This window comes from Nomascus leucogenys, chromosome 19 (assembly GCF_006542625.1).
Source record: "Nomascus leucogenys isolate Asia chromosome 19, Asia_NLE_v1, whole genome shotgun sequence".
Lineage (NCBI taxonomy): Eukaryota > Metazoa > Chordata > Mammalia > Primates > Hylobatidae > Nomascus > Nomascus leucogenys.
The window spans coordinates 25,559,405-25,575,396 of NC_044399.1; the positions used below are offsets into that span (position 1 = coordinate 25,559,405).

Consider the following 15,992-nt stretch of genomic DNA (forward strand, 5'->3'; position numbering starts at 1 on the left):
TCTGTCACTCAGCCTGGAGTGCAGTGGTGCGATCTCGACTCACTGCAACCTCGGCCTCCCAGGCTCAAGCGAGTCTCCTGCCTCAGCCTCCCAAGTAGCTGGAATTATAGGTACCTGCCACCATGCTCGGCTAATTTTTGTATTTTTAGTAGAGACAGGGTTTCACCAAGTTGGCCAGGCTGGTCTCAAACTCCTAAATTCAAGTGATCCACCCGCCTGGGCCTCTCAAAGTGCTGGGATTACAGGCATGAGCCACTGCACCTGGCCTCTGGACTACATTCTTTATAGAGCAATTTTGAAAAAAGTGTAACCCCTAAACTAGCAGTAGATTGGCATTTTCTTTCACTGTTTCCACTTCTATGAAATATTTCTTCATAACTCTAGGTTTATCCTTTAGGCCTGTGTAGATCCCCATTTTACTCTTTTTTTCTAGAGTCAGAGATCTTCCATACCTTGATCACTTCTGCTTGCTTCACTGGCAGATACAGCTTGATGCTTAGGCCTCACTCCAGCAAAACCTTTAATTAACTTTAGAGAATCCAAATGCTAAGTACTGGCCGAGCCTCTCAATCCTCCCAATTCTCACCTTGAGGTAATATGATATCCTGTGGAGGTTTTCTTCTCTTTTTCCTTGCCCGGATAGTCCAGGCTGTGCACTAACAGTGTGACCTCTGGGAAGGCCCTAACTTCTCTGAATCTTAGACTCCTCATCTGTGAGTTACGTGCAGGGGTCGAATTATGATTTAAAAGATATGGTGGGGCATGTTGGCTCACACTTGTAATCCCAGCACTTTGGGAGGCCAAGGCTGGTGGATTGTTTGAGCCCAGGAGTTCAAGACCAGCCTGGGCAACATGGCAAAACCCCGTCTCCACAAAAAATATAAAAATTAGCTGGGCATAATGGTGCACATCCGTAGTCTCAAGTACTCAGGAGGCTGAAGTGGGAGGACTGCTTGAGCCCGAGAGGCTGAGGCTGCAGTGAGCCATGATCGTTCCACTGCACTGCAGCTTGGGAGACAGAGTGAGACCCTGCCTCAAAAAAAAAAAAAAAAAAAGAAAAGGTATGCTCCTGGCCGGGCACAGTGGCTCACGCCTGTAATTCCAGCACTTTGGGAGGCCGAGGCAGGCAGATCACTTGAGGTCAGGAGTTCAAGACTATCCTGGTCAGGCACGGTGGCTCACGCTCTAGTTTAGGGCTTATGCTTTTTCCAAAATTGCTCTATAAAGAATGTAGTCCAGGGGCTGGGCGCGGTGGCTCATTCCTGTAATCCCAGCACTTTGGGAGGCTGAGGAGGGCAGATCACTTGAGGTCAGGGGTCTAAGAGCAGCCTTGCCAACATGGTGAAACCCCGTCTCTACTAAAAATACAAAACTTAGCCAGGCGTGGTGGCGGCGCCTGTAATACCAGCTTCTTGGGAGGCTGAGGCAGGAGTTTCACTTGAACCCAGGAGGCAGAAGTTGCAGTGAACCGAGATTGTGCCATTGCACTCCAGTCTGGGTGAAAGAGTGAGATTCTATCTCAAAAAAAAAAAAGTGTATGATCCATAATTTGTTAATAAATCTAATAATTCCTAAAGTTTCAGAATATGAGTTCATGGGGAAGGGTTTCTATGTGATAAAGTTGTTGGTTACAGGATAAAAAATAAAGTGAAAAAATCTTTTTTACTGATATATATTTGTACATATTAATGGAAGCACATGTGATATTTTGATACATGCATACTGTGTGTAATGATCAAATCATTACAAACGAGGTTATCCATCACTTCAAACATTTATCATTTGTGTTGGGTTTTTCAAATTTTTCAACTGTCCATTATCCCCAAAATTTATGTAGTGCTATTACTCTCCAAATTAGGCATTTTTTTTTTTTTTTGAGATGGAGTCTTGCTCTGTCACCAGGCTGGAATGCAGTGGTGCAATCTTGGCTCACTGCAACCTCCGACTCCCTGGTTTAAGCGATTCTCCTGCCTCAGCCTCCCGAGTAGCTGGGACTACAGGTGTGTGCCACCATGCTCAGCTGATTTTTGTATTTTTAGTAGAGATGGGGTTTCACCATGTTGGCCAAGATGGTTTCGATCTCTTGACCTCAAATGATCCACCCACCTCGGTCTCCCAAAGTGCTGGGATTACAGGTGAGAGCCACTAGGCCCAGCCCAAATTAGGCCTTCTACAGGAAAAAATCTTGGCTGGGCCTGTTGGCTCATACCTGTAATCCCAGCACCTTAGGAAGCCAAGGTGGGAGGATCACTTGAGGCCAGGAGGTTGAGGTTGCAGTGAGGCCTCCACACTCCAGTCTGGGAAACAAGCAAGACCCTGTCTCAAAAACAAACAAAACCTCTAACACTTCATTTTTTCACAGATGGAGTCCCCTCTGTTGTCCAGATTGGTCTCAATCTCCTGGGGTCAAGCAATCCTCCTTCCTCAGCCTCCTAAATAGCTGGGACTACAGGTTCAGTCACTGTGCCCAGCTTAAAAACTTTCAAGACTTTTAAAATACTTTGTAACATTGGGGCTTGAGTTAATCTAATTTATTTTGAAAGGAATAATCAAGGTAACAAGATTTTCCTTCTGACTCTGAATTGATAACACACCTGTGCTGCACTGACCATCACTACTCACCTTGTGATTTGCATAGCAAGTCTATTTTAGAATTGTTATTATCATAAGGCATTCCCGACTAGAGTCGGAATGATTCATAGAGGATAAGAAGGTTTAAGTGAGGCCACGCGCAGTGGCTCTCACCTGTAATCCCAGCAGTTTGGGAGGCTGAGGCGGGTGGATCATCTGAGGTCAGGTGTTCGAGACCAGCCTGGCCAACATGGTGAAACCCCATCACTACTAAAAATATAAAAATTAGCCAGGCGTGGGCCAGGGGCGGTGGCTAACGCCTGTAATCCCTGCACTTTGGGAGGCCGAGGCGGGCGGATCACGAGGTCAGGAGATCCAGACCATCCTGGCTAACACGGTGAAACCGCGTCTCTACTAAAAATACAAAAAATTAGCCAGGCGAGGTGGCGGGCGCCTATAGTCCCAGCTACTCCGGAGGCTGAGGCAGGAGAATGGCGTGAACCCCCGGGGGCGGAGCCTGCAGTGAGCCGAAATCGCACCACTGCACTCCAGCCTGGGCGACAGCGAGATTCCGTCTCAAGGAAAAAAAAAAAAAATTAGCCAGGCGTGGTGGTGCGAGCCTGTAATCCCAGCTACCAAGGAGGCTGAGGCAGGAGAATCACTTCAACCCGGAAGGCGGACGTTGCAGTGAGCCGAGATTGTGCCACTGCACTCCAGCATGGGTGATAGAGTGAGACTCTGTCTCAAAAAAAAAAAAAAGTTTAAGTGACACGACTAGGAGCAATTGGAGAAAACAACTGAAGAGAAAGCTGTATTAGTGAAGACAAGTATCTTCGGTAAGGACGCTTTAGGGGTGGTTGGGAAGAAAGGAAAAATGTTAAGACTGAAACATAAGACGGAAATGTAAGACGGAATTGCCCGAAAGTCTAACTTTAATTACATATCAAATACACATTTTGGTGATTTGGCGATCGTGGGGTGGTGTGTGTGAAAATGTAGTTTTTACTTCTCTATCCCTGTTTCTTGCTTTCCACATACTTCAGCGTTTTCCACTTTATCAGGTTGAACCAGCTCACCAGGTTCAACTCCTGTGCCATCACACCTAGGTGTGCTTGAGGGATGGATGTCCCTGAGAATGGAAGGTCAGCAGCATGAATATTGCAACTACAGAAGAGTAGGAGAGAAAAAGGGTGGCGTAAACAGGACTGATGAGAGAGAACAGAAGGTAAAGCAAATGCAAAGAAGCCGGGCGCGGGGGCTAACGCCTGTAATCCCAGCAGTCTGGGAGGCCGGGTCAGGCGGGTCACTTGTCAGGAGTTCGACACCAGCCTGACCAACAGGGTGAAACCCCGTCTCTACTAAATACAAAAAATTAGCCAGGCGTGGTAGCATATGCCTGTAATCCCAGCTACTTGGGAGGCTGAGGCAGGAGAATCACTTGAACCCAGGAAGTGGAGGTTGCAGTGAGCCGAGATTGATTGTGCCATTGCACTCTAGCCTGGGCAACAAGAGCGAAACTCCATCTCAAAAAAAAAAAAAAAAAAAAAGAAAAAAGAAAAAGAAAATGCGAGGAAGCAGGCTGTGTCGGACTGGGAGTAGGCTTGACCACCTTTCAATTCTCAACCCAGTGGCACGACTGGCGGCAGGCAGAGGCCCCACCTCCTCTGCAGAGAGCTCTCGGCTTCTCCCGGATTCCTAAAGGACGGCAAAGGCCTGAAGCAGGTTCTCTGAGCACCGCACAGAACCTTCCATTTCGCGGGGAGGTTCTTCCTGCGCCCAGGTGTTCCTCAACCTTCCTCTCCTCGCCCAGGAAGAGGCTGTGAGGATTACATCATCCCAACCCGAGCAGCGTGGCCAGCTTTTCCATCTCAAACTCTTGCTCTTTAAGTCAATCCGGATGCAGCGATCATGTTTCCCCGTCAGGGCTGGCCCTGGAGAGGGGGCACGCCGGGAGGCGTCTCGTTCTAGCAAAGAGGCTATTAAATGACCTAGGGCGCGGCTTTTTCTCGCGTTTACGAGCTCCACCTACACGGGAACACATGGCCACCCAAGCCCGTCGCTGCGCCAAGACCTCCAGCTCAACACACCCGACAAGCGCTGTGCAGAGAAACCGCAGCGCAGTCCAGCGGGAGACCCCGGGAGGGGAAGGAGGTGCTGGACTCGGGAAGGGTGTCCCGGGGTGCGGTGGGCGGGGGGGGGGGGGCGTTGCGCCTGCGCAGTCGCCAGGCAGCTGCTCCCGCGGGGCGTGCTCGTAACGCCGCGCACCCTATCAGGCGGCCACAGGGAGCGCGCCCGCGGCCTCGCCCTTTCTCGCCCCTCCCTTCTCCCCTCTGGGTCCAGCCTCAGACTGAGGCTTGGAGACCCCAGCATTCCACTTGCCACTTCGGCGCGCCCCCATGCCCTCTTGTGCGCGTGCGCAGAGGCGGACCGCAAGGCTAGGGCGCGAGGGAAGGGCGGGCGTACGTCCTTGCGTGCGTCTCAGGCAGCGCGCACGCCGGCGTGAGAGGGCACGGGGGAAAGGTGGCTCTGGCCGGGGCGGCTCGGTTTCCTGGGGCTATGTAACTGAGCTCGTCGACTTGGGGGTCCTTCCTCGGTGCATTCGCCGCGTGCTAGCAGGGAGTTTCTGCTCGGGAGAGGGACTGTCCTTACGCCCGCCGCGCCTCCTCGACGGCAGAGCAGGCTTGCTCGCCCGTGGGAGCGTCCCGGCCGAGAAGCCCTGAGGGGGGAGGGGAGGCCATTTTGTCCCGACCGACTCCCCGGAACCGGGCGGAGCGGCTGGGAGAGGCTGCGGAGCCGCGGTCGCCGCCCTCGGAGGCACTGGACGCCGCCACTGTCGGGGCTTCCTCGAAGCTGTTTCGTAGGTCGCCCGCGCCCTCTCGAGCCTTCTTTTTTCCCACGCTTCCCCGGTCCTCCGGCCTGAGAACGCCCGAGTGAGGAGTTGGCCGTAGTGAGAGGGACCGATCCCTTGGGGCCGCCGGCGGCGAGAGCCCGAGCCGCTCCTCCCAATGGCGAAGAAGACGTACGACCTGCTTTTCAAGCTGCTCCTGATCGGGGATTCGGGAGTGGGGAAGACCTGCGTCCTTTTTCGTTTTTCGGATGATGCCTTCAATACTACCTTTATTTCCACCATAGGTAAGACCTGTGGGAGGACGGTGTACGGTCTCGGTAGCTGCATACCGTTTATTTTACTCCAGACATCTTGCTTCCCGTAATATACGCCTTTGTTTCAGTGATTCCGATTCCAAACGACAGATCCAAGTTTGAATCGGCAGCGAGCTTACTGGGGCGGGGTCTTCCCATGATTTCCATCCGGTCTTTGGCTTTCGAGTCTCCCACTATACTCAGTGCCTTCTGTTACAAAATATGCATCATTTAACCATGTTCCAGAACCTTATTTCTTCAGGCGTCTGGACTGGCTTTTTCCACATTTGCGTGGAATTAGTAGATGTGTGATATTTTTAAGGTGTTTATTTCAGTGGTTGCGATTGAAGCAGTACTAGCTATTTGGGAAAGGCCTGAATTTATACTTTGGGGCAAAGAGAAGATTCCATATGGTCATAACTTAGAGTAAACTTGAGGGTTTCTGAGAAGAATAATTAAGGTAAATTAGAAGGGAAAAGTGAGTTGCCCTCATTCACTAATCCACTGATGTGTCAAACAATCAGAGGCTCTTCACGCTTGGGGTGGGACTCTGGCATATTTGCCTCAGTGCTTTTCGAGACATCAACAGAAGCAGTAATCTGAGGGAGATGATCAGTTTCCGTCCTCAAACCCAACGGAGTGAAGTCAAGTTCTCTTTTCCATTTTATTTGACTCTAGTATTTACAGGAAACTATTTTGCCAGTCATAGCCCTATGGACTTATAATGCACTTTCACCATGTTTCAGAATTACTTAGTGTGGAAGTAAGAGCTAAAGAGTGACCTTTTTAATCGAATTTCCCGTTTAGGAAAGGAAAAGGGAAGGCTCTAGGAAAGTCCCTTTTGAATCTGGTGAGAAAATTTAAGTGGCATTGACGCTAATTGTGCTGTGTTAATTGTGAAACCCATCCGCTCCCCAATAAATTTCTTAAAAGACATATGGCTCTCAGCATTGTGGCGGTGCAGTTGAACCCATTTTTAAATGTAATTTTATATTGAGACGATTTTAAAAAGCAACTGCAGTCGTCTTTGAACTCTGGGAATTGTCAAAATTAAGCTGATTGGAAACAATTTATATAGCGTTACTGAAATATTTGGTTTGGGTTTTCTTTTGTGACAAATAGCTGCTTCATTCTCACAAAAGAAATTATACTGAAATTAAATTGGACGAGTGATTTTTAAATAGATTTTTATTTTGCTTACCTTTTTTGGGAGGCAAATTATCATAATCCTTATTTCCAGAATATATAGCTGTTTTCTTGGTCTGTCATAAATTTCATGAAACTTAGAGCTTGTTCTCTAACTTGTGGGTTAGAGAATACTAGCACTTAGCACTAGCACTTCCCTAGCACTGTTTGCTTTTAACACTCCACTTTTAGCTGTAGCTGGCTAGGGTTAGGTGATCAGATGGGTCAGCAAATATTTATTGAGCACCTAATGCTGGACACTGTTCTTAGGCACTGGGAATAAATGATGAACACAACAGACCCCTTGAGGAGCATTCCAGTGAGGTCAATCAATAGTGTGGAAGATGCTACAACAGTAAGCATAGGGAGGAAGAGTGGCTAGTCTAAATCGTGAGGAGTTTGAGTAGGCTTACATAGAGATGATACCTAAAATGAAGTCTGGGCCGGGCACGGTGGCTCATGCCTGTAATGCCAGCACTTTGGGAGGCCTTGGCGGGCGGATCACAAGGTTGGGAGTTCAAGACCAGCTTGGCCAATATGGTGAAACCCTGTTTTTACTAAAAATACAAGAATTAGGTGGGTGTAGTGGCAGGCGCCTGTAGTCCCAGCTACTCAGGAGGCTGAGGCAGGAGAATCGCTTGAACCTGGGAGGCGGAGGTTGCAGTGAGCTGAGATTGTGCCACTGCACTCCAGCCTGGGCAACAAAGCGAGACTCCATCTCAAAAAATAATAATAAATAAATGAAGTCTGAAGGACTAATAGGAATTGAGTCAGAGGGGTAGGATAGGGCCTTTCTGGAAAAGGGAGCGTAGAACAAATGTGTAGTAAGGTTGAGGATTTAATTCATGTGGTCAACTTTATTTATTTATTTTGAGACTGAGCCTCACTCTGTCGCTCAGGCTGGAGTGCAGTGGCGTGATCTCCGCACACTGCATCCTCTGCCTCAGGGGTTCAAGCAATTCTGCTTCAGCTTCCTGAGTAGCTGAGATTACAGGTGCCCACCACCACACCTGGCTAATTTCTGTATTTTTAGTAGAGACTGGGTTTCACCATGTTGGTCAGGCTGGTCTTGAACTCTTGACCTCAAGCAATCCACTGTCCCAGCCTCCCAAAGGGCTGGGATTACAGGCGTGAGCCACCATGCCCGGCTGTGTGGTCAACTTTAACCTATCTTTATGAACAGTGTGGAGAGTAGGAAGCAAAACATTAACTCTGTCTTCTCCAATCTTTTTGTAAAGGATGCATGCCCCCAAGTAAAATTCAATCCTGTAAGATAATGGTATAATCTTTTTGTAGTCCTTTTACTTGGGAAGATGTGATGATTTTGGATCAAGTCTGCTGGGTTGGAATCTTGTTTCCACAGGTTACTAGCTGTGCAACTTTGGCAGATTACTTAACCTCTGTTGGCTTCAGGCTCTTTAAAAGTGTTAAGGCTGGGCACGGTGGCTCACGCCTGTAATCCCAGCTCTTTGGGAGGCCGAGGCAGGCAGATCACCTGAGATCGGAAGTTCAAGACCAGCCTGATCAACATGGAGAAACTCCGTCTCTACTAAAAATACAAAAATTATCTGGGCGTGGTGGCGCATGCTTGTAATCCCAGTTACTCTGGAGGCTGAGGCAGGAGAATCGCTTGAACCTGGGAGACGGAGGTTGTGGTGAGCTGAGATCGCGCCATTGCACTCCAGCCTGGGCAACAAGAGTGAAACTCTGTCTCAAAAAAAAAGTGTCAATCATAGTATCTACCACATAGGGTAGTTGTGAGGATTTTAGGGGTTAGTGAGAGTAAAGCACTTCACATGGTGCCAGGGCCAGGCACTTTGTAGGAGCACAGTGCATATTAGCTATATATAGAATATGTGACTCTAATGCTGTGGAGGTGTGGCAGAACATGTTATTTTATGGATTGAACGTCCTGTACACCGTGGTACCCAAGTATTTGTTGGTGCTCCACTAAACAATTTTTTTTTTTTTTTTTTTTTTGAGACGAAGTTTCGTTCTTTTTGCCCAGGCTGGAGTGCAATGGGTTGATCTCGGCTCACTGCAACCTCAGCCTCCCAAGTAGCTGGGATTACAGACATATGCCACCACACCTGGCTAATTTTGTATTTTTAGTAGAGACAGGGTTTCACCATGTTGGCCAGGCTGATCTCGAACTCCTGACCTCAGGTAATCTGCCTGCCTCAGCCTCCCAAAGTGCTGGGATTACAGGCGGGAGCCACCACGCCCGCTCTCATTTTTTTTTTTTTTTGCGATGGAGTTTTGCTTTTGTTGCTCAGGCTAGAGTGTAGTGGCGCAGTCTCTGCTCACTGCAACCTCTGTCTCCCAGGTTCAAGCGATTCTCCTGCCTCAGCCTCCTGAGTAGCTGGGATTACAGGTGCACACCACCACGCCTGGCCAATTTAGTATTTTTAGTAGAGATGGTGTTTCATCATGTTGGTCAGGCTGCTCTTGAACTCCTGACCTCAGGTGATCCACCTGCCTCAGCCTCCCAAAGTGCTGGGATTACAGGCATGAGCCACCGCACCCAGCCTAGACTCTGACATTTTCATACTTTCAGATAAAAATGTTTTCAAATATAAGATGTTGAATAGTGTAAGTTGAGAAAATAAATGATTCTGAGTACAGCTTGAACACATTCATGTATTAGCTGTGTGCACAGGTTTAAAATACCATTGGGCCGGGCGTGGTGGCTCACGCCCATAATCCCAGCACTTTGGGAGGCTGAGGCAGGTGGATCACCTGAGGTCAGGAGTTCAAGAGCAGCCTGACCAACATGATGAAACACCATCTCTACTAAAAATACTAAATTGGCCAGGCGTGGTGGTGGGCGCCTGTAGTCCCAGCTGCTCGGGAGGCTGAGGCAGGGGAATGGCATGAACCCCGGAGGTGGCGGAGCTTGCAGTGAGCCGAGATCGTGCCACTGCACTTCAGCCTGGGCAACAGAGCGAGACTCCGTCTCAAAAAAAAAAAAAAGTCTGCCATTGCGTTTAGCCAGTGCCGTTCAAAAGAAATAATGTGAGTCACGTATTATTACTTTTAATAGCGACTTTTTTTTTTTTTTTTTTTTAAGATATGGAGTCTTGTTCTGTTGCCCAGACTGGAGTGCAGTCGTGCAGTCTTGGCTCACTGCAACCTCCGCCTCCTAGGTTCAAGCAATTCTACTGCCTCAGCCTCCTAAGTAGCTGGGATTATAGGCGTGTGCCACCATGCCCAACTAATTTTTGAATTTTTTAGTAGAGACAGGGTTTTACCATGTTGGCCAGGCTGGTCTTGAACTCCTGACCTCAGGTGATCCGCCCACCTTGGCCTTCCAAAATCCTGGGATTACAGGCATGAGCCACTGTACCTGGCCAAATAGTCACATTTTAAAAAGTAAAAAAAAATTTTTTTTTTGAGGTGGAGTATCACTCTGTTGCCCAGGCTGGAGTGTAGTGGCGCGATCTGGGCTCACTGCAGTCTCCGCCTCCCAGATTCAAGCAGTTCTTCCTGCCTCAGCCTCCCTAATAGCTGGGATTACAGGTACCCACTACCACGCCCAGCTACTTTTTTTTATATTTTTAGTAGAGATGCGGTTTTGCCGTGTTGGCCAGGCTGGCGAAGAACTCCTGACCGCAAGTGATCCACCCACCTCGGCCTCCCAAAGTTCTGGGATTACAGATGCGAGCCACCACACTTGACCTAAAAAGTAAATTTTAATAATATATTTTAACTCATATCTAGAATGTTATTTTATTGTGCAATCGAGATTTAAAAATTGTTGAGGGCAGGCTCAGTGGCTCACACCTGTAATCCCAGCAGTGTAAATGATAATGAAATTTTTGAGTAGTCACTTGATTGTTAAAACATCCTGAGGACTGGGCGTGGTGGCTCAAACCTGTAATCCCAGCAATTTGGGGGCTGAGTTGGGAAGTTCACTTGAGGTCAGGAGTTTGAGACCAGTCTGGGCAGCATAGACCCCCATCTCTGCAAAAACAAAAAATTAGCAGGACATGGTGGCATGTTCCTGTAGTTCTAGCTACAGGGGAGGCTGAGGTGGGAGGATCACTTGAGTCCAGGAGTTCAAGGGTGCAGTGAGCTTGGATCGCACCACTGCACTCCAGCCTGGGTGACGGAGTGAGACTGTGTGTGATGAAACAAAAACAGAAAACATCCAGAGGTTTGTATAGAAGTAGTTATCTTGCAGGTATTCAGAAGGACCTGACTGCCAAAATAAGGCAGGCCCTCATTATTTCAGGTGCAGTCATTTTAAGTTTCTTATTGGCTATTAGTTTTTTGAAGAAATAATTTTTATAGATTTATAGGATGGTATTCACAAAGACTACTGTATTTGAATGTTTCTATATATTTTCAGTTCTCATACATCCATATTAGAAATTATGTATTATATTTATGGTCAGATTTATTGGAGACTACTGCAAAAAACAAATTACTGGTATGTTACACTCAACCAATCTCAAAACAAATCCAAGGGCACCAGAATATAAGTTGCACAAGGGCAGAAATCTTAGTCTTTTTTTTTTTCCTCGTGTGCTAAACACCTGGAAGAGTACCTGCACTTAATGGGTGCACCATAAATAGTGAATGAAGGCAGGCAGGTAGGCAGACAGATGGTACAATCAGGATCCTCTTAATATGAATTGGGGGTAGTTTATTTAAAATTTTTCCTTTTTGGCCGGGCGCGGTGGCTCACGCCTGTAATCTCAGCACTTTGGGAGGCCGAGGCAGGCAGATCAGGAGGTCAGGAGATCAAGACCATCCTGGCTAACACAGTGAAACCCCGTCTCTACTAAAAATACAAAAAATTAGCCGGGCAAGGTGGTGGGCGCCTGTAGTCCCAGCTACTCGGGAGGCTGAGGCAGGAGAATGGCGTGAACCCCGGGGGGCGGAGCTTGCAGTGAACCGAGATCCTGCCACTGCACTCCAGCCTGGGCAACAGTGAGACTCCGTCTCAAAAAAAAAAAAAAAAAAAAAAAAAAAAATTTTTTTCCTTTTTACCTACTTTCTGATCATTATATGAAGGAGATTGGGATCGGACTTAACAAATATTAGCTGTGGCCGGGCGCAGTGGCTTATGCCTGTAATCCCAGCACTTTGGGAGGCCGATGCAGGTGGATCACCAGAGGTCAGGAGTTCGAGACCAGCCTGGCCAACATGGTGAAACCCCGCCTCTACTAAAAATACAAAAATTAGACAGGCATGGTGGTGTGTGCCTGTTGCCCCAGCTGCTTGGGAGGCTCTGAGGCAGGAGAATTGCATAAACCCGGGAGGTGGAGGTTGCAGTGAGCCGAGCTCTTGCCACTGCACTCCAGCCTGGGCGACGAGTGAGACTCTGACTCAAAAAAAAAAAAAAAAAAAAAAAAGAATGTTAGCTGGTTAGCTGTTTGGCTTAATAGGGCAAGACTGCTCTTAGAAATTGAAAGGTTGGGGCCGGGTACAGTGGCTCACACCTGTAATCCTAGCACTTTGGGAGGCCGAGGCGGGCAGATCACCTAAGGTCAGAGTTCGAGACCAGCCTGGCCAACATGGTGAAACCCTGTCTCTACCAAAAATACAAAATTAGCTGGGCGTGGTGGCGCATGCCTGTAATCTCAGCTACTCGAGAGGCTGAGGCAGGAGAATCGCTTGAACCAGGGAGGTGGAGGTTGCGGTGAGCCAAGATCGTGCCATTGTAATCCACCCTGGGCAACAAGAGCAAAACTGTCTCAAAAAAAAAGAAAAGAAAAAGAAATTGAAAGGTTGTTTGAAAAATTAGTCTTAAGAGAGTTACTACTTTTGGATGAGAAGATTTCAGTGGTTGATTTGACCATAACCATCTTGGTAGTATGAGCTCAGGAATGCATTACTTATTAGTGATGTGGGAATTACATGGACTTGTCCCCAAAGCACAAGCTTTTAGTGGGCTGCTTCTATACTGGCTGTGCTACCTTTTGGTGTCATTAATCTTTTCTCCACCACTAGGATTACTCCTTTTTTCACAGGGAATATTTTTCATTGGGAATTGGAGTCTCTGGGCTCCATGTAAGAAATCAAGTTGGTAAAGGCTCTTGTCCCTAAGAGAGGTATAATACATACATTTTGTTGTCAGGATGATTTTGCTAAGTTTTGGAAGAGTAGGTTGGTTCCACTAACCTGCATTTAAGAAATGATTGATTAGGCTGGGTGCTGTGGCTCACACCTGTATTTCCAATACTTTGGGAGGATGAGGCAGGAGGATAGCTTGATCTCAGGAGTTCGAGACCAGCCTGGGCAACTTAGCGAGACCCTGTCTCTACAAAAAAAAGCTTTTAAATAAAAAATTAGCTGGGTATGGTGGTGCACACCTGTAGTCCCAGCTACTCAAGAGGCTGAGATGGGAGGATCACTTGAGCCCAGGAGTTTGAAGCTGCAGTGAGCTATGATTGTACCATCTCACTCCAGCCTGGATGACAGAGTGAGATTCTATCTTAAACAAAAAAACCCAAAAGACCATCCAGAGTGCTTGTCTCGGTAGCATATATACTAAACTTGGAACGATACGGAGAAGATTAGTATGGTCCCTGCACAAGGATGACACGCAAATTTGTGAAATGTTTCATAATTACTATTTAAAAAAAAAACCTCTCTAGGTATGTCTCCAAAGAAGATAAACAGATGCCCAATAAACATATGGAAAGATGTTCAGCTATAGTGAGCTATAGTGAGCTATAGATCACTAATAATTAGGGAAATGCAAATCAAAACCACAGTGAGATGTTATTTTGCGACCATTTAGGATAGTTATAACAACAACAAAAGACAAAAACAAGTGATGAGGTTGTAGAGAAATTGGAACCTTGGTGCATTGCTGGTGGGAATGTGAAATGGTGCAGCCACGGTGAGAAACAATAGGGTGGTTTCTCAAAAAATTAGAAATGAAATTACCATATGATCTAGTGATCTCACTTGAAGTTATATCCAGGATAATTTAAATCAAAGATTCAAACAGGGCCAGGCAAGGTGGCTCATGCCTGTAAATCCCAGCACTTTAGGAGGCCAGATCACTTGGGCTCAGGAGTTCAAGACCAGCCTGGGCAACATGGTGAGATCCTGTCTCTACCAAGAAGCATCCCAAAATTAGTTGTACATGGTGGCGCATGCCTGTAGTACCAGCTGCTTGGGAGGCTGAGGTGAGAGGATCACTTGAACCCGGGAATCGGAGGTTGCAGTGAGCTGATAATCGTGCCACTGTACTCCAGCCTGGGTGACAGAGCAAGACCCTGTCTCAAAACAAAGAACAACAAAAAAGACTCAAACAGCTATTTGTGCACCAGCATTCATAGCAGCATTATTCACGATAGCTGAAAGGTGGAAACAACTCACATGTTCATCAGTGGATGAATGGATAAACAAAATGTGATATACACATAGAATGGAATATTATTCAGCCTTAAAAGGGAGGGAAATTCTAACATGCTACCACATGGACGCGCCTTGAAAATAGATTACTAAGTAAAATGAGTTGGACACAAAAGGACAAATAATGTGTGAGGTACCTATCGTAGACAAATTAGTGGAATAGTGGTTACTAGGGCCTGGGGGACAGAGTAATGGGGAGTTATTGCTTAATAATCACAGAGTTTTAGTTTGGGAGAATGAAAAGTTCCAGAGAGGAATAGTGATGACGGTTGTATAACAGTGTGAACTAATTTAATGCCACTGAATTGTACGCTTAAAAATGTTTGAAATGCATGAAAAGACAAATACTGTGTGATTTTATTTATATGAATATGAGGCTATCTAAAGTCAAATTCATAGAAACAGAAATAATGGTGATTACCAGGGGCTGGGGAAGAGGGAAATAGGAAGGTGTTTAATGAGTATAAAACAACGCATTACAGTTTTGCAAAATGAAAAGAAGGCTCTGGAGATCTGTTGCACAATGGTGTGATACAGTTAACACTGAACGGTACACATCAAAAATGGTTAAGATGGCAAATTTAATATTATGTTTTAGAAAATGGTTTAAATGGTAAATGTTTTAGATATATTTTTCCCACCGCTCAACAAAACCCAAAAAACTAACACTTGACCCAGCTCTCCAAAAGAGCATTTGATCACAGACAGCCCCTCCTGTTCCAGGTATTAGCTACTGTTAACCAGTGGTTGTGAATCAAGAGGATCCTTTATGGTACCTTCCCATGCTTTAATAGCACTGGTCTGTACTTTTCAGATGTTGAAGGCAGATTTGTCTTTTTGTTGTCTGTATTTACATAGACCTTCTTGGAATGTTAGAATCGTGGAATGTTAGTGCAGGAATGAACCCTTAAATGAATTTTCAAAGTGGGAAAACTGAGACCGGTGAGGTGAAGTAACTTCCAGAAGGCCAAAAGGCCACATGGCTAATTAGTTTTCTTTTTCTTTTTTCTTTTTTTTTTTTGAGACAGAGTTTCACTTTTGTTCCCGAGGCTGGAGTGCAGTTGCCTGATCTCGGCTCACTGCAGCCTCCACCTCCTGGGTTCAAATGATTCTCCTGCCTCAGCCTCCTGAGCAGCTGGGATTACAGGCCTGAGCCACCATGCCCGGCTAAATTTTGTATTTTTAGCAGAGACGGGGGTTTCGCCCTGTTGACCAGGCTGGTCTCAAACTCCTGACCTCAGGTGATCCACCCGCCTCGGCCTCCCAAAGTGCTGGGATTACAGGCGTGAGCCATTGCGCCCGGCCAGAAGTTTTTATTAGAATCCACAGCCAATCTTATTCATAGCCACATTGCTCATTCTGAGAATTTCATTGTTGTGTTTAAAAAAATCAATGATAGTTTTCCTGCTCATCAATTTCAATTCGAAAAGTAGAGTAGAGTTGCTGTGGTTTTGTTTTTGTTTTTTTTTGGAGGGGCAAGAATAGGTAAGTAACAAGTCTTAGAATAAAATATCAAGGATTTTGTTCGAGTTACTTGTTGTTTGCCAACTTAGAGCATAATAGAGAAGAGCCGATGATGTTAGGGATAATTATTTTCTTTTCAAGAATTGTGGCGTATAATGATGCACAAGCCCGGCAAATGAAATACTGGTATTCTTGTTTTGTTTGCAAAAGGGAGAGGCCAATAGGAGAAATACTGGCAATCTCTTTCAACTTTTCAC

General features: G+C 46.6%; 1 protein-coding gene and 1 non-coding gene across 2 annotated transcripts in view; both read left to right on the plus strand.

Annotated features, from left to right (window-relative positions):
• Positions 1–4,914: 4,914 nt before the first annotated feature.
• Positions 4,915–15,992, plus strand: part of RAB10 (RAB10, member RAS oncogene family) — a 96,279-nt gene continuing 85,201 nt past the window's right edge. Inside the window, exon 1 of the mRNA XM_003270600.4 lies at positions 4,915–5,703. Within this exon, the coding sequence (XP_003270648.1) occupies positions 5,577–5,703 (127 nt within the window). The 5' untranslated portion in view covers positions 4,915–5,576. The remainder of the gene's footprint in view (positions 5,704–15,992) is intronic.
• LOC115831682 lies at positions 13,372–13,478 on the plus strand. The gene has a single exon (XR_004027189.1). It is a non-coding gene; the product is annotated as a U6 spliceosomal RNA (small nuclear RNA).